Source organism: Stylophora pistillata, chromosome 10 (assembly GCF_964205215.1).
Source record: "Stylophora pistillata chromosome 10, jaStyPist1.2, whole genome shotgun sequence".
Taxonomy (NCBI): domain Eukaryota; kingdom Metazoa; phylum Cnidaria; class Anthozoa; order Scleractinia; family Pocilloporidae; genus Stylophora; species Stylophora pistillata.
This window is the reverse complement of record NC_142528.1, coordinates 10,469,476-10,497,450: the sequence shown is the minus strand read 5'-3', so window position 1 is coordinate 10,497,450 and position 27,975 is coordinate 10,469,476. Positions and strand designations below refer to the sequence as shown.

At 40.6% G+C, this 27,975-nt stretch overlaps 1 protein-coding gene and 1 pseudogene across 1 annotated transcript; both read right to left on the bottom strand.

Annotated features, from left to right (window-relative positions):
- Positions 1-260: 260 nt before the first annotated feature.
- LOC111321586 (structural maintenance of chromosomes flexible hinge domain-containing protein 1-like) lies at positions 261-27,945 on the bottom strand. Its single transcript, XM_022924515.2, has 27 exons — positions 27,844-27,945; positions 22,754-22,907; positions 21,055-21,144; positions 20,638-20,749; positions 20,061-20,170; positions 18,882-19,055; positions 17,433-17,513; positions 17,181-17,303; positions 15,984-16,184; positions 15,267-15,470; positions 14,308-14,444; positions 13,539-13,791; positions 12,714-12,938; positions 12,195-12,306; positions 11,476-11,823; positions 10,565-10,915; positions 9,105-9,688; positions 8,220-8,355; positions 7,471-7,648; positions 6,711-6,874; positions 5,668-5,987; positions 5,348-5,458; positions 4,734-5,019; positions 4,468-4,579; positions 3,414-3,697; positions 2,707-3,003; positions 261-1,500 (listed from the first exon to the last, which is right to left on the bottom strand). The coding sequence occupies exons 2-27, from the start codon at positions 22,874-22,876 to the stop codon at positions 737-739; spliced, it is 5,880 nt and encodes a 1,959-aa protein (XP_022780250.2). The 5' UTR covers positions 22,877-22,907; positions 27,844-27,945; the 3' UTR covers positions 261-736.
- LOC148721784 (uncharacterized) lies at positions 23,656-25,001 on the bottom strand (annotated as a pseudogene).
- Positions 27,946-27,975: the final 30 nt, after the last annotated feature.

Genomic DNA, 27,975 nt, shown 5'->3' with positions numbered 1-27,975 from the left:
CAGCCGTCAAGAAACGCTCGCTCGTGTCAAAATACTGGACACTAGTGTCCAAAACGGACGCTGGTGTCAAAGAAACGGACGTTGGAGCTCAAAACGGACGCTAGCTAGTGTCCAATAACGTACGCTAGTGTCCAAAGCGAAGGTCAGTGTCCAATAACAAACACTAGTGTCCAAAACCTGACGCTGGTGTCCAAACATGAACCATATAGTGTCCGACGTCGGACGGTGGCGGGGTGTAAAGGTAGATGAAAAGTTCCACATTTGAACAAACTCATACTCGTGGTTTTTAATCCAACATGGCGTACAGTAAAAAATTACAACTAATTCAGTTAAAGTAACAGGCGCATGTATGAGAGGTTTTCTAGTAGTTAACAATAAATAAATAACGATTTCTTAAAGCCTAAACACTTTACAATACAACTTCGTTCAATACTTTGTAAATTTCTTGTAAAACTTTTGAGAAAAAAAAGGATATTTCCATGTAATCTTTAATCTGTCGAATTTAGGGAAAATTTGCGTTGAAATCAATTCAATATCTCTCCAAAAAATTGCACTGTAAACAAGGTAGAAATGAAAGGGAGTCAGTTCACTAGATTTTGACCTAAAAAAATTGTATCAAACACAAACAACAAACCGCACAGAGACCTGTAAAAACTATGGACAATCTGTCCTTTGACTGTACCACTAAGCTCCCCAAGAAACGTTTTAACATCCAGCGCGAAGAATAACTAAATGGTTATCTCCTCCTCCGTTTATCAGCCGGTTCACTGTTGTCCCTTTCCTTCTCGGGAGTTCTTAGTTTTCTAAGTTCCCTTTCAAGATCGTTTATACGAGGTGATAAGCTCTTTCTGGTATTACTCAGCTGCTCATCTTTGGCGCGGACACCTCTCATTTCCTGCTCGTATTTCTCCACCGTTGCGTTAAGCCTTTCGAGCGCCTCGCATCTCTCCTTCAGTTCTCTGTAATGCGTCGTCTCCCGAGCCGGCAATGCCCCGAACGCAAATTTCAAGTCTTCCAACCTCTGTGGACAGCGTCTCTTCGGATCCATCAGGCCATCAGAAGCGATCATGTTCCCATCACGTGTTAAAATCGTGGGGCACGATTGCTTCATTTTGGTGAGATGTTCTCGGTACGCTTGGCCAGATTTCAGGTCTTTGACGACGATTGTCTTGGAAAGGAGGTTCCAGAACAAAGTCGAGCGAAGGTAACCATTGTCGCTAGTAAACTCAAGGAGATTCACGGCGAATTCAATAGGGCTACGATAGTTGGAAGGCGGGGATGGAAGCTCAAGAGGAAGAGATTTGCCATCAATACCATCAAAGTCTCTCTTTGTGAAAGGCAATAGTGTGGCTTCGCAATAAGCTGGGCACCCTGCGTCGTAGACTTTACGTTGCTGTTCCGTGGTAGAAGTGAGTGAGACTGACATTTTAGACTGAAGGTACCAGGAGAGGATGCGAGCGAGTAACGGGTCAGAGACAAAGGCCAGTTCAGCAACAACACCTGATGGATCAATTTATCAACAATCAATAAGTAAATACGTCGGCGAAGTAATTTAGACATCAATGTCTCGTCTAATTAACAAATGGTAAACACCACAGCGTACACTATTGAGTTATGGATGCACGCGGGAGGTTGCTAAGCACGAAAGAAGCGTAAGAGTCGCTCGAGGCGATAGCCGAGAGCGACTCTAGCTTCTTGAGTGCTTAGCAAACCTCCCAAGTGCATCCATAACTCAATAGTGTACGGTGTGGTGTTTACCATTTGTTTTATAACATAACATTGATACATTGTAGCTAAAGAGTTCCCTTTTATTTAACAAATCTTACGCGACCAGAAAAAACAAGCGCGCGCGGAAAAATAGTCTTTGCATTTGCTCACGTCAGCAGCGTACACCCATGGGCAAATGGGGGACGCTAAATTGACCAATCAGAGCGCGCGCTTTACTTTGGTTATGTTATAAATCCAAATATCACAATCGTTTCCAGACAATTTTCAACTTCCAAGATTTCCTAGTCACGCCTACGAGACGACGTTACAAAATAAGACAGAAATTGACTAAATCGATGACTGATCGTAAAATCAATGCACCAATTTTCCACGCAAAGCTCTGAATAGAGTGCAACCTTTTTCACTACATTTACACCGCCCTGTTTCGCCGGCAGTGTAAAACTTCCGTTAACTTACAAATGTACTCCAAATTAGGGGCATAATTAAGTAGGACAGAAAAACTGATAAGGGAAAAAATCAAATATAAAGAGAAACCCGGATGGCTAGGGTTGGAAAAATTAACCCTTTATACCCTAACATCAGCATGCACATTTTCCATAGTGTTCTCTATATATTTTCTAAGGTGCTGACAAGGAGAATTTCTTCAAAAGTCGCAAGCTCTTTTGGTTGGCCATCATTTCTTTTATTCTCGTTACCTTATCGTTTAATTCAGCGGTTATACTGTGAGGAGAAATTTGCTTCTAGTCACACTTGGAGGGGGGGGGGGGGGGTGGAGATCAAAAGGTTTCGAACGCCGATGGCAAATGACGAACTGAACCAGACGAATCCTGGATGATGAAGGATGCTGAAGGATGCTGATCTGTTTTCAACTAAAAAATCTGAAATCTTCATCCTTCAGCTCTCGCTTACAGTGCAAAACGTAACGGTGTAGGTTACGGCCTCCCCAACCCCGTCCCGTGATCCGGAATATGGACGAACCTTTAATGTATTGACGTATCCTCGCAGGAGGATGCCCCTGCTGCATGATGGGTGGTCTTGTGTTAGTCCGATTTGCTTCAAACTGATTCAGTTCATGTCTGCGGTTTTGTAGCACAGTTTCCACGTCTCTACTCCTTGGTTCTCCTCGGAAGGCACTTCGAACAGGGGTAAGTGCCGCCGCCATTTCCAAGCGGCTCTCATTCAACCTTAGTTTAGCTTCTGAAACCATATTCACGCAATCTGCGATCTGCCTTTTCAGCGGTTGCAACTCGTTCTGTATGCGCTGAATGTGTTCATCTGTAATGAAATGCTCACCGCTGAGTTAAAGTAACAGTGTGAAATCCGAAAAAACTGACTTATTTGATTAGCTTTAGCTTTGCCTAAGTTTTTAAATCACAAAACCCTTCGTCGAAAGAATAAACACGTCTATAATCGAGACTTACCCTCATAGGTAAGAGGTCATCCCGACTTCTGTGGCATGACATCACCAGATATTTACCGTACCCTTTGGACTGAACACTAATTCATTCTGGTTAACGCTATCGCAAGGATTTGGCCGCAAGTTCAAAATAACGAGGAGTTTACTGCGCGTTGCCTTAGCGTGATCGAACAAAAGAAAATGTTGCATATGCTTCCACGAACTGAATGGTTTCCGTTTCTCAAATTTAACTCCTTTCACCTAAAAAAGACAATAAAGCGGAACCTACCAGTACTAAATGCAAACTTTACAAAGTGTGATTGGACACCAGGGGCGGAGAACACCAACAGATACTCCCCAATATGATTACCAACACGGCTGCAGAGAGTCAACCTTGGTAACCTAGCCATGCCATGGCTAAGAGCGATCCGCACCGGGCTGTTCTCCAAAGCAGGAAGGACAACGTCCTCGGGCACAACTCCTGACGGTTGAATTGTAACGCTCACTACAAGCGAGATGTCAGCGATGTTGCCGTATGAGTCCTCCGCCACGATGTCTACAACCTCTACTCCGCTACAGGAGATTAGAAAGACATGGAGGAGATCAGTTATGTGTTCATTTTCAACACTTATCAAATGCTACTTTCAGATGCCGTACCGCGCAAGAACAGGAGGCGGCGTGGCCGAGTGGTTAGGGTGCTAGACTTGTAATCCAGTGTTCCGGGTTCAAGTCCTTCACCCTGCCATTCACTAGACTTGTTCTCGGTTGCCCCTAGTTCAACTCCTCGGCTGCGCTCTGTAAATAGCCTACTGGTCTGCCTCCTGCCAGTGGGGATTTTTAAGCTCTTAGTCTACATTGTGGCTGAAAAGCCCCTTAGGGGAGCTTCAATTTACGCATTTATTATAATTATTATTATTATTATTATTATTATATATTATTATTATTATTATTATTATTATTATTATTATTATTATTATTATTATTAATGTCAAGGCCGCCATTGCACTAATTCGAAACGGCTCATTGAATTCGGAGTGGGCGCGATGTTTTTCACGTCTGGTTTAGCCGGCACTAACGGCACCGATTCATACCGAGGGATTAATCAAGTTTTAAACCCAGTTGTGGTTTTAAGGTTTATTGAACCTGCAAAGAATGAATTAAGTTTAGCTCGAATTAAGACCGTAGTAAGCATCTAATCTGCTCATCTAGATTGATTTTTTAATTTTGTTCAGCCTATGTGAAGTACGCCGCACGACTTCATCGAAGGACCTCCTTCCTTAAAAAAAAAAACGGCCTTAACCAGAGTTTTCATTCCTAGACAGACTTATTTCATCACTACTAACCTTCTTACAGGTCGAGGAAGAATGGTACGGCCCTTGACGTCAGCAGAGCACGATGCTGTAATCACCCCAGGTGATCCGGATGCAAACCGCAACACAAGATTCTGAGCTAGGCCTAGAAACAGGTGCAGAAAAATTTAGAGGAGGTATAAGAATTAACCAATTTTGTCAAGGCCAAAAATGTCCCCCAAAAAAATGCACCATGTGATATATCATAACTCGCGTTTCACTTTCGCAAGTCAATTGAAAAATGCTCGAAAACACATTACCTGGTTGTACTTCAAAAGAAACTGGATGACTCCTGATCACGTGATCAGCTGGTGACAGCACAGATTTCAGCCTATCTCTGTACTCCGTGAACTGACAGATAATTGACCACGACCCAGCCTCCTCCAAATAACGGTTTGCAATTGATTGATAGGTGACAATGCCTGCCCTGTCCTGAGTGGGCTTACGGTAGACAGACGAGACATTACTGCCGTCTGGGCGAGTAATTTCGAGGCTGAGGTGGTTGACCGCATCGACTCGAACTCCATCATCTGTTTGACAATCGACCTTCGTAGAAACAAGGAACCAAAATTAGCTAATGAGAACTCAAATTATAAATAGACAAACTGCCAGAAGGGCGGGAAAAACGCGGGTGCCCAAGTCGCGATTGATTGTAGCTTTGTATCTCATTGGTCGAGAAAATCGTGCGAGTTAGCTTAACCAATCACTCGGAGCAATAAAGCAAGACCAAACACATTTAAAAGTTGTTCTAATCCGTTGATGCCAAGCCAGATTCTCACGCTGACAGAACATGAAGTGTCGAGGGGTCAGTGTGGAGAACATGCCATTATATCTCGCGAAAAGCCACTACGCTGATTAAGAAATGAGTACGTACCTTTAACACTGGATAACATCCCGTGGCCTGCAGTACTTGATTAGCGGCTACCTGGACCACAACAGCTTTCACTCGATTACTTTTTTCCAAAGTCACTGTTACAGTTGCTGCCTGCGAAATAAATAATAGTTACGTTAAAAAAATGAAATATAGGAATGAAAGGAAGAGCGAAAAATTAAGCGAACAAATTAAAAAAAACCTTCATACAGAGAACTCAGGGAAGATTTCGTTGAAGAGAAAGAACATTAAAGAGAGGGGCTGCCAATAACGTTGTTATCAGAAATAAAAAAATCGGTGTTAGTTCACACTGAAAGACTCACCCCTAAGTTCTTGTGATCTGGACTAGACACTTTCAGTTTAACCTGTTGGTCGCCGGTTCGGCCGCCACATTTCAGTGTATTCGCTTCAAACACTACCTCTCCCCTCTGAGTCTTCTTCTGCAAAAGAACTCCACAAGAGGCTGGGACCCAGGATAAGTTCAGTGTGGTACGGATGGTTGTCTTGTTCCCAGACTTGTCGCAAACGAAGGCGTGGATAGGAGCATTGAAGAAGCAGTTTGAGAACTGCTTAGCTGTATGTTCGTGTTTCTGCGAGGGATCATCGAACGCTTGACTTCTTAACTCAATATGATGCGCAGCACCTGAAATAGCACGAAGACAAATGAGGGATATGCAGCTTAAAACATTTCTGAGACTATAACCAAACCCAAGCCACTGGAAAAACTGAAATACTTCGAAGAATAGTCACTACAGCCAAATTGACATCTTATTTTCAGTGCTTTCAATAAGATTTGAAATAGGTGGCTAACTCGGTACAACACCCGCCGGAGAGCGACTTGATTGCGACTTAGCGTGGTGACTGCGACTTGAGTGCGGTGAAATATACCGGGTGACTCACAACAGAATACCCGCCGGAGCTTCGGCAGGTGCCGGGTCTTATGAAAGCACTGTATTTTTTATTTCTAGTTATTCATAAAAAGCCACATCTAACATCCAGGAATCATAACGAGTTCATTGAACCCCAAACCCCCAAAATTTTTAAAAAGAAATATCTTTGCTGAGGGAAGGGGGAAACATCTTTTCTGGGGAGGGGAGGGGGGGTTGAGGTTATAGTTACGTTTAACCATAAAAAAAAAAAACAGGGTTTGATTCTGATTTTCATGAGACTTTGCAGTTTACTAAATTTTCTTCATTAAGAGAGAGAAGTTCAGCTGTTATCTTGTTGAATACAAGCTCAAGCCAAATTCACGAATTGCAGGTCTTACTTCTGCTACCTTTCCTCCACTGTTTTAGTGCACGAACTCTTAGTTCGTATCCCTTCGAACCTCTTCTATCACTTTCCAACGACTAGCCCCTCATCTCACCTGGTTTGAGATTGATTCTCTGAGTATCCCTGGTGAATCTCCCGTTCTTGTCACTCACACACATTGTTACAACACCGTGCTGGCCTGAAATTGTTGCGTCGTTGTTGAACACAAATTCCGTTCCCTTCAAGACTAGGTTTCCAATAAAAATAGCAGTGCCTCCACTGAATTAAAAAAAGGAAAACAAATGACCAATTGTTAAAAAAGGTTATGGGTAACTCATCGAAGTGAAATACTTTGATTATACTGGAGTGTAATCGTTTTTCTCCAGATGTAGACCTTTCGATGAAGATCGTGACGTAGACAGGTTTATTATTCACTCGTCAGCAGACGAAGTCTTATGCTCCGCTGTGATTGGTTGCTTTTCAGCAACTGTGATTGGCTCATTAAGATGGTGTGTTCCCTCATTGGTATGGCTCTCCCGTCAAGGTGTTTCTTGATCGTGGGCATCCATGCTTCCAGCACTTCTATTCCACAGTCTGTTGATGTTGTTAGGGTGATGTCTCATAGGCATCACCTCGTCGACCCCACCCCTAGCGCGCAAAATGTTACGCATTGCTACTACAGTCGAAAAAAACCCGCGATCCACGTCGGAAGTGACAAATCGTGGGACAAAACAATAGCAATAGAATCTTTGCAATTTCACCAATCAGGGAGGGAAGATGTCACTTCAATTCCACCAATCAGGGAAGGAAGACTTCATTTTGACGACGTAAACGAAAGTAATATTACGACATTGTAAATAAATATAATTGTTCACCTTCTGGTTGGCGAATGTTCTACTGACACCAAAGGCTCCACGCCCGGGGGACATTCAGCAGAGTTTCCCAGATTATCCTTTAGCTGTATTTTCAGTTTCTGGCTTAGCTGTTTCTTACTGTCGCACTCAATCTCCAAAGAGTTTGTTTCACAACAGAAGAGCCATTTCTGTGGCTCGCCTAATCAAAAATAAATAAATTACTTAATTAAGCGTCCTAGCACAAACGAAACAATACTAAACGAAAAAAAGAGAGAGAAAAGAATCATTTCACTAGTACTTGATTTATATGAAAGTTCTGACGAGGGTCGGGTACAAGAAAAATCTGAGGAGGGATGGAAAGCCAGATGGGAAAGGTAGCAGGGGGAGGGGGCAACCCAAGGGGGAGGGGGGCAGGAGAGGGAGGGGCAGGAGGGCGAGGGGGGAACCCAAGGGGGAGGGGGGCAACCCAAGACATCCGGAGTGTGTCCTGAGATGGATTTGACGGCAAGTTCAAAATAACGGGGGGTTTACAAATTACTTTTTAGTAGTCACAATTAACATCATTATCATTGTTAGTATCATCAAGATCAACAGCGATTTGTTTTTAAATCGAATGCTGCACTGGTGAACAAAGGCTGAAAATAGAATAATTGACGAAAACATTATGCTCCCCTCTCCCTCTAATACCTAGAACTACTTAAAGGGAGGCTACCAAATTCGTGCTAACGAAACGCAACTGTTTGTCTCTCTTACACTACAAGTCAACTTACCTGCTAGTGCCTTGATCCTGATCTGCGTTCGACAATTAACTTCGCTACACACGCACTCGACGTTATGCACATAGGCACTGTTGGCGAGATTAGATGCAGGGCAGTCGGGCAAGTAAGGAAGATTCTTGATCGGTACCTTGGAATTACACAACAAATAACTAGGATTAGCAAAGTTCTGAAGCACCAACATGAAATGGCAAAATTTGCATTGGGGCAAACTAACGTTCCCCATTTAACTGGAAAGTTTCATTTTAGAGAACAGCGACCTTAAAGATTTTGGATGATTCTCGATTGGCCAAAAAAATACTTTGCCGCCAATGAAACGTCTAAAATCAACTTCAGTCCAATAAAAGTCTCTGAAAAATTTATTCCCCAAACCACACCAAAAATTGCTAATCAGTCTAAAATCAACTTCAGTCCAATAAAAGTCTCTGAAAAATTTATTCCCCAAAACACACCAAAAATTGCTAATCAGTAGGGTATACTAACACATTAGAAGGAAGAATAAACTTAAAGGGAAAGATATTAGTTTAGGATGTAAGTGATTCAATTGGATTGCAGCAGTTTCCAATTGAGAGTCCCAAGTTATCCCAAACTGAATTGGTTTTTCTCTACTTCGCTCTACGATTGGTGCAGGAAACTCGCGCCACTTTCTCGACCAATTAGATGCGGCAAAACTAAAACCAATCGCTTTTTGGTCAGTCGTTTTTTTCCTCGCGTTTCAGGCAGTTTGCCCTTTCACTTTGACTTCTCATTGAACCTTTTCATTGATTGGCCATTGATTACTTTGGTTTTGCTATTTGGAAAGTCATTTGAAAACTGAAACACAATACAACCGCGTGTAAAAATAACATTTCCTGAATTGCACTCCCATGATGCATGTACCTCTCCGCTCCAAGTTGTGGACACTTTAAGATCCAGAGATTTCAAGTCCTCAGAATCCAGCAGTTTCCCACTCTCATCAAAAACTTTCAAGAACAGTCCCTTGATGATGGACCCTGCAGGAACAGTCAACTCCAAGCAGTCCCTCCTCTCCCTAGGCTCCACTCCATTGGTCACTGTCAACCCATTTTGGTTACCCTCGCAGACTAACACTTTATGAGGCAAAGTGCTTGGAAGAACTTTAATGTTGAACCGTTTTAACTCCTTCAAAACTTCGCTCACAGTGAGTTTGCGCCTGTTGCTTTCCACGGTTACGAGTGATATTTTAACTTTAACATCACATGGTGCTTTTCCGAGGGGAAGTTTGATTTTAACTGAAGAGAATCTGCCCTGACCGTGCTCTATGTTTGCCAGGTGTGGGCCCCCAGCGAATGCCTCGCAGTCTGCATGGAGTTTCATTCTCCTGTCGCTCACGGAGCAAGGTTGATTCCACTGATCCAGTACTTGAAGAACAAACTCGGGAAATTCGTCGTAGTTCGCCACATCAGTTGTTTCGAACTGAGGAAGTTTAACGCTTTGTGGTTGACCTGAATTGGACAAATAAAAATGTAAAGTCAGTAAGAAGTTACAAAACAAAGTCAGTGTCTGAGATACTGCACACCCTCCCCTCCCCTAGCCTAACAAAAGTCAACTGACTTGTTGTTGACTGAAAACGAAGTTTTTGTGAAACTCCAGTATAGCGGACACATGGGAGGCAAAGAGGAGTCCGTCACTGAAGCTGACCGCTTATGGTACAACTTGTTTGGAGTTCAAACAAGCTTTTTGCCGGGGCACTTCCTAAATAGCGCAGTCTGCTAACGGTTCACCTTCAAGTTAATGTCGACATCCACGAGGAGACAAGTTTCCACGACTACCCCTTGCGTCATTGAAATTTCATACCACAAGCTACTTTGTTTGAACAACCTCAAGTCTGTTCACTAGCACCAGCAGTGGCTCTTTTTGAGTTACCGTAATGATTACAAAAGCTGACGTTTCGAGCGTTAGCCCTTCGTCGGAGCGAATAGAGGAATTGTGGGTTGTGTGTGCTTTTAAAGGCAGAAAATGGAGCTACGTTATTGGTGGGTGCATGGCAACGAGAAAAACATGAATAAATTAGTGGAATGAAAAGCGTTCATTGATCCCTGTGGGATTTAGACTGCCGGTTTGAAAGATGAGCTTTTGTTCAAGATTTTTACGGCTTTCCGTGCCACCTAAGTGCAAGGAAAGACCGAAACTATCAGCCTTTATTCTTTTTGAGTTAGGCGAAAAAAAAAGTCATTTTTCAAAAGTACGGAAGCAAAAAATTTAGAATTTTCTTATTTTTCTGTACGAAATTTAAAAACAATCAGTTCTGTTACTACTTTATGCGTGTCTCCCGCTTAAGAAAAATAACAACCATACAGAGCAATTTTTGCACTGCTTACCCGCCTTTACTCGAACTGGAAACGTAACGAAGTCAATTCCTGTGACATCAACCTTGATAAGTTGATCGCGCCCATACTGAACTTTCCCCAAGCCACTAGGAGTGAGCGTGAGACCGCTGACCTCCAGCACTCCGTCGTTGTTCGGTTTGTATTTGTCCTTGACACCTTGCACTTCCATATTTGGACATGACACTACTAATTTGACAAACTCCCCTGAATTAAACATAGTGGCAGCATTATTCTTGCTGTCGACAAACGATAGTTTGAACCTAAGCTCTGGCTCTCCCAAGGTGAGCTGCGGTGTTTCATTGTTTGACGGCTCCGTCACCTTGAAGAAAGAAGCGATGTTGGCTGTAAGGGGGAAAAATAATGAAGTAAGTTTCATCCTCCGGCCTTGACTCACCGCGACTGGGATACAGCAAGAACAGACAAAGGCTTAAAGGGATGTAGGAGAGAAGATAAAAAGCTCAGTGATGTTGGAAAATATCTCACTTTTCAAAACAGGAGGCGACTAGAAGGAAGTGACTAGAAATATTGCTGCTTGCTGCTTCTCCTACACAAGATGCTAAACACTGATTACCCTCTACCCCCCCCCCCGTCCGCCGTCAAGTTTCCCTGTGAGTAATTATTAACTGAGTGTCGAATATAACCCAGGATTGCATTGGTTTCAATTGACTTCGCTCTGTGGTTGGTCCATTAAACTCGCGCCAGTTTTCTTCCTCTCAGATTCAAAACTTAAAACCAATCTTGCCTTGGTTATTCGCGCTTTCCCGCGCTTTTGGCAAATTGCTTGTTAATACTAGCTCTTTAGAGTAATTTTCTTCTCTCTGCTTAGCTACTGTTATGACTTTGGTTTTGCCTTAACTACATAACTCTCATTTAAATTCTTAAGTTCAGAATCAGTCTCTGACCTTTCACATTGATCTCAAACTGCGTGGAAGCCATTTCTCTGTCTCCTAACATGGCAACGTACTTGACAGAATACCTCCCAGCCACGGACAACCAAAACGGTTTGAAGCCAAACTTCTCTCCGTCGTGTGGTTGATCGTTCTGGACAGGCGCCATGTTCTCAGGTCCCTCGATCACCTGACGAATGCACAGTTTCTTGTTGTGTAAGCTGATGAGAGGTTTCTGAGGTCGTTCGCCGTTGAAGATTTTCACCCAGAAACCATTGAAACCTTCCTGGGTTTCACCAGCCGACCACTCTAATGTTGTTTTCGGTGAAACTTCATCGTTCAAGTTGTCCTCGTATACCTTTACTATTAATTGAAGATAAATTTGCATGCAAGTTAGTGTCTGCTTTTAACTAAAAACAACATTAGAATTTAACAATGGTTCCCCCCCCCCCCCCCCCAAGAGTGACCCTCTGTACACTTTTTGCACATCCAATTGAAATACAGCAACGGAGAAAAATGGCAACCCAGAGATAAACCGTTGGAGAGAAGACAAGAACGATCGAACCCAGGCCACGATGGTAGGAGGCTGGCACTATCGCCACTACGCCAGACAAAAATCAACGAGACGCTGCGTGACGCTATTTAGGGTCACATGTAACGTGTTTCACTTTTAGACATAACCAAACACGATCATGACGCAAACACATGCACTCTCTCACACGATGCATATTTACCGGTCTTAGGAAGCGCTTGCTTTTCCTGGCTAAAAACCTTCCTCAGAGTATTTTGATCGGGAATTTCTAGAATTCTAGAAATTGGCCGCTCTTCCACTTGATGCTGATAAACCTAAAGAAAAAACTATCACTTTAATTGTAACATAAACAAGCGAGTTTACGTCTAGGGTTAAAACGTTTTTGCATGGAATACTACATCATACACATATAATGTACTTATCTCACAACTTGTGTTTCAAAGAATATAAACTCAAATAATATTGCTGGGAAATTTCCGCAGAAGACCTTGTTCGCTGTGACAAACATTCCTCTATTCGAAGCAACACACTCCAATGTGTTACCAAGATCCAGGCAAGGCCACTCAATCTTTCAAACGCTACTTGAGAAGTCACGTAATACTTTAACAGCTAAACGTTACAACAAAATGGCGACTGTAGCATTGTCACCCACAACGCTGTGACAGCATCACGTATACATTTTAATTAAAAAAAAGAAATTTCTTCTTTAGTTTCTACTAACCTCCTCCGGCTGTCTTTCTACAACAACCTTGTCAACATCACTTGTCTTGGCGACTTTCACGAAGTACAACACTTTTCCGTAAATGATGGGTTTAGTGTCCAGTTTTACAATATCATTCACTTTGTAGACTTGAACTCCAGAGCTGGTGGTCACACGCAACATGCTATGTGTTACATCACCATTCCTCGGTTGCTGGGAGACTGGGAGCGGAGAACTGAAGCTGACCTTGGAAAGATATCAGCAAAGATGAGTTAACCGCATCACTGCAATTTTCAATTAATCAGTCCACCCTTGATCATTACTCCACCCTTTAACTCCCAGAAGTGATGAACATGTAACTTCTCCCTCTAATATCCATACATTATCCAGAAAACAGCTAATGAGAATCCTCAAACTCAAACACCAAATTCTCTTAACTACTTTACAACGAAATTTGTGGCTACTAGAGGGAAGAAGGAAAATTCAGATCTTGGGAGTTTAAGAATTGTATTGCTTATGACTTGAATCGTTTGGTCCAAAGCAACATCCAACGTTATGAGCTATACTATAGACCACTTTCATAAATGGCTGCCGTATAAATATTCTTTTGTTTAAATTTAAATTAGCCCTACTGGCCTCGCTTGAGATAATATATTCTTTTCAATTTTGCACTGGAGAACGAGGCCATAGGGCTAATTTAAATTTAAACAAAAGAATATTAATTCGGCAGCCATTTATGAAAGTGGTCTATTCGATAGCGTCTACGTTTACCCTGGTAATACCGTGATGAAAAACGTCACGCAATACTTGAAAATGGTTGCGTTACTTTGGCAGTTATTGCCTCACCTCTTTGTCCAGTTCTCGATGGCATTTTTCAAGCCAAGATCTAAACTCGTGAGGAAGTCTTCTCTCTGTTGAAGCATCTTCTAACGCACTAGACAAATCCTTCCTCTCGTCCAACAAGATTTTTAGCTTGTTGTTTGAGACAGGCGTATGTCGGTTAAAGAACAGGATTCCCTTGAGCCTGCGGTAACAGCTGTCCGGCACCACATCTTTCTGCTTTTTGGATCGCTGCGCTGGCGACGTGCAAAATTCCATCCTGTAAAAGGAAAAATGTAAGTTAAACCTTACTTTTGGAATGCTCCCACCGTTTGGCTTCGTAGCTCTATTAATAGTGGCGCCCCACCGGTACGTAAGAGTAGGAAATCAAGCCGCTGAAGCTTAAATCCTTTTCCCTGTGCTAAACAATCCATGGTAGCCTTCTTCAAGTTTGTCCATTCGTGCCTTTTTACCGTTTATACAATTTATTGTATAATTTCATTCAATTTGGTGGCCAGTTCCTGACGGTTGAATTAACATATTTAACGATACACAACCCTTTTTGCACTTTCTGCTCAGCTTAGGAGTCGGTAAACACGAAGATTGGTCAAACACAACGAATATATGAAATTCATATTTTCGTTTAACGTGCGCAAGAGAAATCAGAAACGCGGAGAGCGCGTGTGCGTCCTCCACACGCGCGAATTCACGCTCGCGCAAATAGGTTAGCAATACTATCAAGTGAAGGGTTGTTATTGCTGTTGTTTTTAATACGAATGACACATTTCCAGCTTACTTGTGAACATAAGATAAAGGAGCCAGTCTGCCTTGCCAGAAACACTCAAATATCGGCTCTTGTGCATCATCTTCAAGATCTTCTGGCCGGGGGAGAGTTTCGTGGCCGCCTTCATGGGGAAAGTACATCAACACTCCCTGAGAAAGTAAGACAGTGTCACCACAAACGGCAACAGCTTTTTTTTTTTTTTGGAATCGGAGTCAATTGCCTCTAGCGAGTCAAGAGTTTCAATCATCCGTACAAGGTCAAACTTCGGCGTTCACGAGCTAGTTTTTCCAAGAATACTTTCTTTTCTGTATAGGTTCAACGGAAAGTTTTCGGTCGCGTCTCGTTATTTTCGCGTCCTGAGGTGACGAAAGGTTCAAAAAAAGGACATTGTGATTCAGAATCGTGGTGCAATTAAAGATAGAACGGTTTTATTTGGGTTTAAAGAACATTTCTTTAATGAAGGTTACACCAAGTTTTCCTATAAGTTTACTCGTTCATCCTCGGTGTAAAAACCTGACGAGGTTTCCTTTCTTTCATGAGGTATTGTTTTGCTGTACGCTATTGTTTATAACGTTTTGTTGTCTTTGTTTTACGTCACGCGTGAGCTTCACGGGTTTTTACATCGAGGATGAGCCCCATTTTGACTCCATGGTGTAAGGAGGCACCTATAAGTTTCCTATAAGTTTTCCTCATTCATCCTCGGTGTAAAACCTGACGAGGTTTTCTTTCTCTCATGAGGTATTGTTTTGCTGTACGCTATTGTTTATAATGTTTTGTTGTCTTTGTTTTACGTCACTCGTGAGCTTCACAGGTATTTACACCGAGGATGAGCCCCATTTTGACTCCATGGTGTAAGGAGGCACTCAAAGAGGATAGTGTCTTGTTCACGAGAAAAATTAAAATAACCAAGTCAAGGCCAGAACGGAGTCTCCCAAAATGTCTCTTCTTTAATTGAGGATTGTATTGCCTACCTGAACAATTTGATGCGGATCCAGACCAGGAACCTTCATGGTCAGAGAAAACGGAAACCATTCCTTTGCTCTCGTCTGGTATAAACTTTCCAGGTCATCGTCGATTTCTCGAAGATTAAAAAGTACCTTTTGGTTAGCGCTTCTACCGTCATCAATCACCAGCCTGAGGTCTACTTTTAGAAAAGAACTCATTCCAAACTCCACCTTAAAAGACAAAGGAGACAAAATAATTATTAAAAAAAAGAAAAAATTGGCAACTCTCGTAAACATGATAAAATACAATAATTGTTGCAGCCACTTTAAAATCCCCCAAGAAGTCTGTCAAACATTAAGCTAAGAGAAATTAAACTCAAAACGGTAAGGCGCTCAATATAATTGACTAACTTCATTGGCTTCTACAAATAGCGTTTGGTCTTTCTTAAACCAAACGACTTTCATTTTGTTTTTGATTCTTCGTAGATACGAGCAAGACGTAAAACTCCGAACTCAAACCGACGGCCAAACCTGGCTGGAGCTTATCCGGTTTCAAAGACCCGAAGCGACCAAGAGTATTGCTACTACCCTAGTCCATTCCAAGTTAGCTGGCTACATAATTTTGGAAAAGAGAGAGACCATAGTAGTTTTTCCCATTTACACTCCTATGGAAACTTCTTAAGAGATAAAAAGCGCGTCAAGACAGTGTGGTGACAGCTTAGCATATCAAAGTCACAAACTTACAGGGATCCTCGAGTTAGCCAAGGACGGAAGCTTCATGTTTCCCGACCGGCCTCTTTCACCAAACAAATAAAAGTGATAGACATGGGCAAGATTCCTGGCCAAACTACTCCCATTATCCTCCCGGATAGAATTGATGTGAATGTCCCGGATGCCAGTAATAATGATCATGGTAAACTGGGAGTATGCAGCCTCTCTTTCAATCTGCAATCAAAACGCTCACGTTAGTTTGGTTCAAATGTTACTCTGTCACGAGCATTGGTGTTCCCAGGATTCTTATCAACACTGCAGAGAGGGGTGAACAAGCCAAATGAGCAGGACCTAATTACGAGAACTGCCTGACGCAAGTTTCTCTGTCCCCGGGAATTGTTTAAAACGATTCGGGGTGAGGTTTGCCGGGGGTCTGGCACTAATAATCATCAGTGCCAGTCCTCTTCCAAAGCTCTCGCCGGCTGGCGAGAATAACGCTTACGGGCGAATTAACGCTAGAGCCGAAGCGCTAATCGCAAGCTTGGGATATCTTCTGAGATGTAATGCGTTCATTTTCAACCGTTCTGTCGTAGGTGCTCAAAACAGTTTTGTCGAGGTGAGAAAATCTTGAAAAAAGGAAAACTACCATTATCCAGCCTTATAACCCACCTATTAATTTTGGCGCGATTTTATTGGTTACTTTGCGTCACGTGGTGCAATATCACAGGACAGTTAGCACGCAATAACCCTCGTCCGCGTCGATATTTGTCCTCCGATTTTTTCCGTGAAAAAGAAACATAGTCAACACAAGAGTTTCAACTTTTCCGTTCTCCTATTGGAAGGAAACCAAACTCGTTTTTTTTTGCTTGCTTGCGTCAGTCACGCGCATTCGCCATCAGATCACCACTTGCTTTTTTACTGTGTTTACGCGCAATTTAATTGCGATGTGAAAATTAATGGGAAGGTTATAAAACAAATAAACCCCGTTCTGGCTTGCTGGTATGTCGGCTGATAGTGTCCTTGGCTGAGAGATTGTCCTCAAAGTTTCATATTTGCCCTCGAAGCTTCACTTCTCGGCCAAATATTCATTTTTCGGACAATCTCTCAGCCGCGGACATTATCAGCCGACATACCAGCTGCCCGAAGGGGTTTATTTACTAAATATTCCTCTGAAGCCATGTTAATAACACAAACTTTATGCACTGTTCCAGTAAACTAAGTTTTTCTCACAATATCCCTAAGACATCGTTCCTCCTCCCCAGGCTCCAAAGTGGAGGTGTCGCTCGGATTTCTGATCCATCGGTAGTCCTCAAATACAGGCTTCCCTTCTTTTGCTCGCTGTTGGAGCTTTTCCTAATGAGATGTGGAAATTAAACTCAGTCACACTTGACATTCAGTGCAAAATTCATCTGAATATTTCAATGCACTTGATCTTGGCCTACTGTTTTTAGTGTCCATGACCAGAATATTTTCCCTTATTACCTTTGATATGGAGATTTCCGTAACGTATGGACATTCCTCTCTCTTGGTAATAACTTTAATGCGATCGCCAAGGTAGAAACCCTGCCGAACAAATCATTCCAAATAACAATTGTTACAAAATGAAAAAGAAAATCTCGAACAAACAGCAACAGCTAGGAAAAGGATGGTTGATATACGGAACTTTGCATCTTTTCAAAATTAGATTGTGGTTGAATAGTAAATGTCAGCACCGAAGCTTCCCTCTTGGGTTAACTTTTCCTCCTCGCGAACAATGAAGAGTTTCCCCTCTATTAATCACGTGAAGCGTGAATGGGCAATTTTTTTTCTCGTGAAGCGTGATTTGACTTTTTCTTTATTTGTGAATCGTGATTTAAGATGATAAGGTGTTTTGATGGCCACGTGGACGAATTTTTAACTTCAACGTGACCCGTGAATTAAACACGAAGGCGCGCTATGAAAGGAGCCTCAGGTCTCACTGGACCATTTGTCAATCAACCGTCGCGTGATGTAGAACTCTTAGAGTGAAGTCAGCTTGAGCTACAGCTACTCCAAAGCAGTCAACAGCGGGCGCATTCCTTAAAATTGTTTTATGTCTTCATCACAATACAAGAATTTTTTAGATTTGTATTTCCTTTCTCCAATGGAAACTATCTTTATTTGTGGCGGTAAATTTGAGATTGAAGTAGGTGGTTCGCACGTTACCTCATGCCACCATGCTGGTGGAAGTAAACAATAGATATCTCATTAGCTCCTTTTGTTCGTCTACGAGCATTTAAATCTGACCCGCACACGTCAACGGTGAGTGACAAATGAGCCTAGGTCTTCCCAGGGAAGACTTCCTTATATAGCGCGTCTTCGTGTTTAAGAGCTGAATAAACGTGATTCGTGAACCATTTTGTTTTGCGTGATGAATTTCCGGCTATTTTATTGTTATGAAAATATACGTATTGTTCTCGAACCGCTGTGGTTATGGTTTTGACAGGAGATGGAATTCATGTGGATCGACAAAAGTCAGAAAACAGACCACTAATTGTTCTTGAAGATAAGAATATAAGATAAGACATAACATCATCTTTTGTCGCGTGAGACAGTTCCAGACTGGAAAGAGTAAAATATTAATTTAACGTTATTGTCTTGAACTTCGGGTGAACGTGAAAAAGTTTTTAGATATTCGTGATGCGTGAAAAAGGCCAAATGTTTTTACGCGACTCAATTTTACAGAGGGGTATAGGGGACCCTCAATGAACACCACCTTTTTTCCTAAGCGAGGGGGGGGGGGGGGAGGAGGGGTCCAGACACATTCTGGCTTACAGTTGAACATCACTTTTGATCTATGAATGCAGTTGGGTGGAAAAATGTAAGAATTTTGTTTTTCATTGGCTTCACAAAGCTGTTGAGGTTTTTAGTGGATTTCTGTGCGAGTAAAGTCTTAAACAATCCACTACTCACTGCTTGTGTGGCACCCACACCAAACTTGGAAATGCAGCCATCCAAATAGGCAGGAATAAGGTCCACTTCCTCTTTTTCAAGGCCACGATCAACTTGTGACAGGAAGTAGGTTGCAAATGCTTTCAATCCCTCATATGTCATACCCTCTCCATTGTCAAATATGGCCACTAGTTTCTAGATCAGAGGCAAGAAGGGCAAATAAATAATCTTCCCCATTAAGACCTGTAATTACGTGGTCCAATTAGAAGTAACATCCACAAGACTCCCCCCCCCCCCCACCCTCACTGTGGCTCACCCTCTTGGTACAAGAGGGTGAGCGACACCATTCCCCACCATTCTGCTTCCACTAAAATCAAAGATGGTGGCCATAATTTTTATCAAGAAAATATAGCGCACTCACTCACCAAAATTATGCCTGCTCTGCAGGCTAGATTTCTTAAGGTTTTCCTGACAGTTTGCAGTTACAAATGAACCCTTGACACCCTCACACCAGTATGCATATTCTCCATACAGTTTGCTATACATTTCCTAGAGTGCTCACATGGAGAATTTGTTTACTAATCAAGAGCTTCTTTAGTCAGTGATCATTTTCACTCTTCTTGTGACTCTACTGTGCGATTCAGGGGTGATATTGTAAGGAGAAATTAGATGCTTGCCATTCTTAGGGCTCAAAGGGTTCACCCTTTTTCTCCCAAGATCTCATTACTAATTCTCCTTGCTGTCCGTCATACAATGCTTATGATCAAACAATGAATGTATGGAATTCATATAACTGAACTGCGGTTATAGAAACTTATTTGTGCACGATCCTCGCAGTAAAGAGCACTACTTAAGCAAAGTGAAAATCAGAGCTGAAAAAAAAAATTTAGGCCTGTACGGGATTCGAACCACTAACCTCTGCGATACTAGTGCAGCGCTCTACCAATCGAGCTAACAAGCCAACTGGGAGTAGGTCATAAATGAGTCTGACATAAACCCGTAAGATGATAAATCAAACAATGATGTTAGTTGATGTTAGTTTGGAGAATTTGAAATTGGATCAACTGATAATCTTCTGATTTTCCTTTTTTCCTTATTCTCATCACTTGTCTGCTTGATATTGTATTGATACTGTAAGGAGAAATTATGTCTTGGTCAAACAAGGGAGTTAAAGGGTCTATAAGGTGTAACTTTACTTACATCTTTGAGGAAGATGTGTATATCTACTGTTCTTTCCATATCCTTACAGTTGTTTGTACTTGTAGCTTGGATACTGTTGTCAATAAATTCACAAAAAGCTTGGTAGCTGGCTGCAGAAAACAAAAATAAAACATGTATGACTCAAAAGTTGGACAGGAAAAGGAAAGAGGAAAGATGTTTTTTTCTTGTCACAAGCATGGGGCAAAGAAAAAAGAAGAAAAAAAGAAGAAAAAAAGAAGAAAAAAAGAAGAAAAGTTTCATTTCCTAAGAAAGATGGTAAGTCTTGAGCTCAGTAAATGAATAGAGAAAAATGTTTTTCGTCCCGTTATGAATGGGGGACAATGAAAAAATTCTGAGTCCCCATGAGTAATCAAACCTCAGACCTTCCAATTCTGCCCTCCGATGCTCTACCACTGAGCCTCCAAGAAAAGAGCGCTGAATCCAAAGGTCTGAGGTTCGATTCCTTGGAGCCCTGTGCAGAAAACTTTCTGGGCAAAGGTGGCTGCTAGGCTGACTAAGATTGGACCAGTCTTTCAAAGACCCTTCCATTGCCATATTTCTTAAATGCTCTCCTTACCACTAAAATGGTAATTCCCGCTTTGAGTGAGAGCATTGGGGTGCACATCATATCGCATCAGTTCAGAATGTGGTTTGTCCAGTTTGAATGCTTCATCTTTGGAGCTACGCACCTGGAAAATAAAAGAGGATGCAACTAGTAACCCAAGAACATTCCACAACTTCAAAACTAAGTAAAGAGCAGGTGATTGTTTATGTTTAAGAGCTGAGGAAATATTACTTCATCATTAATTTTAGGGAATAACTCTCTCAATCTGAGTGGAAAGTCAACAGTAACTGCATGGCTAACAGAAAAACTGTGAGGAAAAAAATATTGTAACTATCTGCTGTTGCTATTCACAAAACTGTTCATTTAGAATCAAAATAAGCATCAACTAATTGCCTGAATACATTCATCAGAAGGACTCTCTACACTTACCAGACACCATGTTTCCAGCCTGCTGTTTTTGACGTTATGGAAATTTCCTGAGTCCAGCTCATTGAAGTCTCCATCACTAATTGTAAAGTGCTATACAAAAAAAATCACATTACAGCAAATGTAAAGGCAAGATGTAAAAGAAACAAAATGTCATAGGGAACATTTTAAGTGTATTATTTTGCTTCAAACTTTAATTAACCCCATAACTCCCAGTTGTGATTAACAAGTAACTTCTCCCCTTAATATCCATACATCATATTGCAAACAGGTAATGAGAATTGAAAATTCTTAAAGTGCACCTAAACCCAAAATTTTTTTTTCGCTTAACAAAAGAAGCTTATTTTTTGGAGTATTTCTGTGCAAAAATTTTTTAATTTGCTCAAATCTTTAATTTTCTATGCCCAGTCAAAATACGGAAAATCGGCCGCCATCTTGCCCCACGACTGAGTTTAAAGAAGAATGGCTCTAGCGGGCAATGTGACGTCAAATCGAGAACACGAAAGTCTGCATCTCACACATTTTCACTTGTTTGGGAAGATTGTTGTCGATATTGTCCGAAATATGCTGACTAGGTGTGTTGTATGAAGAATGTATGAAGCACGATACCCTCTTGCAAATTTCGCACGTTGCTACATCCTTCTACAACACACTTAGTCGGCATATTTTCGGACCATTATCGACTACAACCTTCCCAACCAAGTGAAAATGTGTGAAATGCAGACTTTTGTGTTCTCGATTTGACGTCACATTACCCACTAGAGCCATTCCTCTTTAAACTCGGTCGTGGGGCAAGATGGCGGCCGATTTTCCGTATTTTGACTGGGCATAGAAAATTGAAGATTTGAGCAAATAAAAAAATTTTTGCGCAGAAATACTCAAAATAATAAGCTTACTTCCTTAAGCGAAAAAAATTTTTGGGTGTAGGTGCACTTTAAACTTTTCAGGTAGAAGTTGCTACGAGTCTTAATCTCACACCAAATTCTCTAAACTAATTTACCAGGAAATGTGTAGCAGCTAGAGGGGAGAATTAACAATCAGATCTTGTCAGTTATATAAAAGCTAGTTCACCCTTACCCTAAAATAATTTGCAATCATTTCTAATGCATCTACTCTGAGGTTGAATACTTTGAAATTGGCTTCCAGTTGATGAGTAAATTATTTAATAACAATTTTGGAATGTTTAATTAAAAATAGATTGTTTCACATTGGCTAGATGAAACTTAATCTGGTCAGTAATTTGACCAACAACAGGAATATGGTGCTGAATCTATTGAAGACAGCTGAGCCTTAGTTATGTTTTATTTGCACATGAAACTATGCTCTCCATCCAAATAAAATTTCTCAACATGTCCTATGGCTAGTTTCTACAAACCCCTTTTCAAGCATGATATTGTCAGATGCATCTATTTTTGACTCAGTTGTAATGATCCAATTATGTACAACATATATCCAAGGAAAAGTCCTCCTTGTGTATTGACATGAGATCAAACAAGATGATATGATTCATAAAAGGCCACAAGACTGAAAAGTTTGCCAATGAGACCAATTTCAAGCTGTGCTAGCAATACTTTCAGAAAATTTCCTGTAGAGTGTGTGCCCCCAGACTTTCTTACACAAGGGGCAGAGCTCTCTTCACCTTCCTGTCTTTCTCACACTGATGCCTGTGAAGATGTTTAAGGTCAAGATACCTTCTACTGACCTCTGGCAAATGTGGAAACAAAGACTTCACTTGTGCTCTAAATTCATCAAAGGTACTCTCCCTATCCAGCTTTAACGTCTTGTCATCATTTCCACAGGAAAGCAAGACACTGACACAAGCCATTGAGCCACTGGCCAGGCAGCTAATACACTTCCTGAAATAAAAGGAAAAATGACTGTACAGAAACAAGAGATGCCAAAGAAGATCACTTAGCCCCATTTTCAAATTGCAATTCCATGCTAACTACCTCATTTCATGAACCAATCAGAATGCAAGATTTTATTCGATTATGCAATTCTTTGACAAAGCTGCAGGGGTTGAGTAAACATACAAATAAAGTGATTAAATTTTCAACAATACTACACATGAAAACCTTGGACAAGTTATCTATTATCCAACTGCTTTATTTGATGTATGTATTTCTTATGAGGTGACAAAAGTGAAGCAGTTAGAGAGGCTAAACATGTGCAGCCAGCCTAAGTTAAACATGTTTTTTTACTATACCAAAATAATCAACTGACTCAAGACATCTTGCAATGTTTGTGCTTGATTTGCATGTTATTTGTACTCTACTTAGTACAGTGGGTTGGTAAATCCACTCTTTCTGCCCTTGTCTTGCCTCTTTCACTGTCATTTCCCTTTGCTGCCAGATTTCCCATGTCAAGGTGAACATAAAACAATGGTTTAAATAAAAGCTTCTCGCCAATAATGACCATACCTTAGTGTAATCACATGTTCTTTTATATCTAAGTGTTATTAACCACTAATGTTTGCCTGGTAAAGTATATTCTATACAAGGCTAAAAGATTAGGAAAAAATTTAAAATGTTTGAACCACATGTTTTCAACTGTTTGCCATCATCAGGGTTGAAAATAATAACCATCTGCACATACATATATATCTTAATATGTAATTCCCGATGGGAAAAGTTTGGAGACATAAATAACTTGTTTGTTCAAACTTGGACGGAATTGTTGGATCATTAGCCCCTTAACGATCCTACACTTGTGGAATGTTTGTGCTTAGGAGAGAACACGCCAAGTGAAAGAATGTGATGGATTTTCCCACAAGCATTTTGCAGGTTCAGAGGTGTGAGCAGGATTTGAATGCTCCACAATACGTACTGCTAAATTTCTCTCAGTCTCGCCAATGTAATCAACGCAACAAGAACAATCTCCTCTGTAAACAACTTTGGTGTTTTTGTCTTGTTGTTAAAGAGACTTTTAATTTGCCTTGTTTGCCATAAGATTACAAAGATGAAATTAAAACTAGTGAACTCGTTGAGTTTTGCAACAAACGTCTTACCGAGTTTTTCGTTTTTACCACAAAAAGGAAGCTTGATGAAAACTTTCTTTTGCTCTTCGAAGAGACAATTCAGAATGATGTTGTTATCTCGTGATGAGTCGTTTAGAAAGGTGTTGATCGTATGCGAAATAAAACATTTGGGATAACTTGCATTAATAAAAGATGTTTCAAGAGTTTTTATGTCCTTGTCAAGATCGGTAGAGATTGCTTTGCTCCAACGAAGGGCTAATGCTCAAAACGTCAGCTTTTGTAATCGTTACGGTGGCCAATTTACCATTTCAACTTTGTTGATATATCCAAATTATTTCGGTAGAGATGCGTTTGACTCTATAGAGTGTGCCAGTGATGCAATTCCTTTTCCATTTTGTAGGGACCTCCGATTTCCAATGTGTTGGTGGTTTCCCTGGTTTCTTGAAGATGCTGTAATTGAACTGGTTGTTATAACTAAAGGCAGTATCGAGGAAGTGGTCAGGGTTTTCCTCTACAGTAAAAACAGTGTAAGGGTGGTAGTGATTTAGCCATTCAGATAGAGCATCAGGCTCATCCTTTTTTTCCTTAGAGAAACAATCATCAACATGCCGATCATAGAATGGCGGGTTGAAAGGTTGGACTACATCAGCTTCTAATTTAGCCATGAAAATATTTGCAAGGTCTGGAGAAAGTGGGTTGCACACGCCGCATCCATCAATTTGTTTATATAGCTTGTCATTAAAACTGAAAACTGTGTTCTTAGTGACACTACAGAGAAGGCATCTGAAGAGTAACTTTGAGCTGAGTTGTGGTAGCTTGTTGTTGGTGTAAATTTCATGATGTGGTCAATAGTTTCATGGAGCCGAACTTCAGTAAAGAGAGAGGACACATCATATGAGACCTAGATTTCATCATAAAAATCCTTGAAACATCTTTTATCAATGCAGGTTATCCCAAACGTTTTATTTTGCATACAATCGACACCTTTCTAAATGATTCATCACAAGGTGACACCATCATTCCAAATTTTCTCTTCAAAGAGCAAAAGAAAGTTTTCATCAAGCTTCCTTTTTGCTGTAAAAACGAAAAACGCGGTAAGACATTTTTTGCAAAACTCAACAAGTTCACTAATTTTAATTTCATCTATGTAATCCTGTGGCAAACAAGGCAAATTAAAAGCCTCTTTAACAACAAAGACAAAAACACCAAAGTTGTTTACAAAGGAGATTGTTCTTGTGGCATTGATTACATCGGTGAAGACTGTGAGAAATTTAGCAGTATGTATTGCGGAGCTTTCAAATCCTGCTCACACCTCTGAACCTGCAAAACACTTGTGGGAAAATCCATCACATTCTTTCACTTGGAATGTTTTCTCCTCAGCACAAACATTCCACAAGCCTAGGATCGTCCAGGGGCTAATGATCCAACAATTCTGCCCCAGTTTGAACAAACAAGTTGTTTATGTCTCCAAATTTTCCCCATCGGGAATTACACAAGATTCTTATGTCTCTAAACTTTTCCCATCAGGAATTACATAAGATATATATGTATGTGCAGATGGTTATTATTTTCAACCCTGATGATGGCAAACAGCCAAAAACATTTGGTTCAAACACTTTAAATTCTTTCCTAATCTTTTAGCCTAGTACAGAATATTTATTAACCACTAGTGTTAGACAAAACAAGTAAAGGTTTTTTATCACTTAAAACCTTTTCATTCTCAAACTATATCTTGCAGAAATCTTGTACAACACACAATGTTTAGCTCCCCTTAAAGAAATTTTGACTGCATTGATGACTGCACATATTGGTTGCAACTTTTGAACCCAGCAAATAGCAGAAACTACTTCTCTGGTTGACAGAAAACACATTACAAAGCAATTTAATGATACTGTTAGATCATAAAAATTTGCATAAAAACTAGACAGCATGCCTGATTTTTTCATTTGAAAATAATAATTTAACTAAACATTAAAAATACTCTCTTTTTTTTCTTATAATTAAGAGATTAACGGTTTTTATTAAAATTAATTTTAACAAGTCTGACAATGCACTTGTATTTTACTGGTTCTAAGAGCAAAAGAAAACCAGAGACATTCTCCAAACAGCTCATGTCTGCAAAAAGAGGTTGACTTGGTGACAATCTGCTGCATTGGACCTACAGATGCATATTATCTTGGTTGTATTTTCTATAAGTTTAGCCTGTTGTACATCTAAGCTGTAGACAAAACTGGTTGGTGGAGAAGAACTGCCAGAGCTCACTGCTTCCAACATCACGCAAAGACAATACAGGGGGGTGATAAAGTTAATATTCTATTTGACACAAATTGTAGAGGCACTGAAATTTACACCTGTTGTGCATGAAAAACAAATACAAACAAAAACAACCCAAGCCCAACTTTAAAATACCCCCTTAATGACTGCTAAGAAATAATATAGCAATGCAAATAAGATCTGCAAGGAACGACTAATCAAGTGATTCTGAATTAACCTCAAGTAGTGACACTTAATTAACCTCCAACTCTGTTATGAAGAATAACACATTCAAATCCATCATTGATGCCATACCCTATTGTCAGCCTCTATATCTAAATACTACCATTAGAAGTTGGATCACAGTGAATTTTACAATAACAAGTTTTAAGGATATTATTATTACAATTGTTTTCCTCAGAAAACTGGGTGCTATATATTTTTGTATTATAGCATCACTACCTGTATTAGGAACTTCAAAGTTAACTTTGAAATGAAACTTGTGTCATTTAGATCACAATGATGTTTCATGCATATCATAATACTACGTTAAGTCCGCCTGGAAGTTGTAAATTATTTTCGGAGGTATCTAATACCCCATTCACACCAAAGCCTAAACATGCTTTAAAGCTGTTTTGTTAAACATGGTTTAACACAACAGCTCCATAGAAGCTGCTCAAATCAATATTTGGTTGACTTAAAATGTGGCACATTGAAAATACAATTTAGCAATTGCTTGAATCTTGTGGAAAATTTAGTTTTTCAGTTCTCTGCTTCTGATTTTTATTCAGTTAAACCTGGTTTAACTAAACAAGTTTTCTGGTGTGAATGGGGTATGATACTGGGGTTCGGACTCCTAAACCCTATTTAAAATATTACACTTCCAAGCCCGTTTGGACTGCTTTAACTAATTATCAGTAAACAAGCTACAAAACGGCTCATAACTATATTTTTTTCAGATACAAATGGATGTTTTTAGTCCATTTTAATATGCAACATCTGTGTACTGATGCGATCGCTAGCAACGTTTCTCTTTTGACAGCTGACTGATTTTAACCACAACGCGATCGGAAATGGGCATTTCCTGAAACTGTGATCGCGGATAACGAGCTTACAAAAGAGTATATTCCCTTCAAAAGGAAGAGGTAGCACCGTGTAAAACGAAAGCAAATTGAAACGCTTGTAGCTTTGAGAAGTTTATCAGCCAAGAAAGAAAAATGGCGGATTGATAAGAGGACCGATTGCCATCGACTGGCCGAACGCACTTTTCCGCATAATGGAACAAATTATCTTTGCACCAGTTTGCGTCACAACAGCAAAAGTATATAGCAAATTTTGTTACATTAAAATTCTGAATAAGATCGAGTGGAATCTAGCAGAAATAGAGCATACATTTGTGTAGCTAAGATCAGCTGTTTGCAACCATAACACGGTAGGCTTTATTGTCCGATCTGACTCATCGCATTAATTTATGCAGCGTTTATACCCGCAAAATTAATGCTAAGCGCAAGAGATATGCAATATCTTGCAGCTTCGTCATTTACAGTAGAGAATACTCTTACCTACTCGTCTGCGAAGAAGGAGTCCGGTAGTGGGAAAGCGAAAGAATAGCAGCAACAAAGTAAACGTGTATGTGTCAACGTGTGATAGGTGAAAGACTGCTGTCAAAATTAGCTTTGTAACCGCGCTCTTTA

What these genes read in the sequence shown, in the direction of transcription:
- LOC111321586 (XM_022924515.2), bottom strand. Translation starts at nt 22,876, where the DNA reads ATGGCTTGTGTCAGTGTCTTGCTTTCCTGTGGAAATGATGACAAGACG. An exon ending in ATCCGCATCAAATTGTTCAG is followed by an intron (nt 14,445 to 15,266) that starts GTAGGCAATACA and finishes TTACTTTCTCAG; the next exon opens with GGAGTGTTGATGTACTTTCC. An exon ending in CTTCCTCGACCTGTAAGAAG is followed by an intron (nt 3,698 to 4,467) that starts GTTAGTAGTGAT and finishes AATCTCCTGTAG; the next exon opens with CGGAGTAGAGGTTGTAGACA.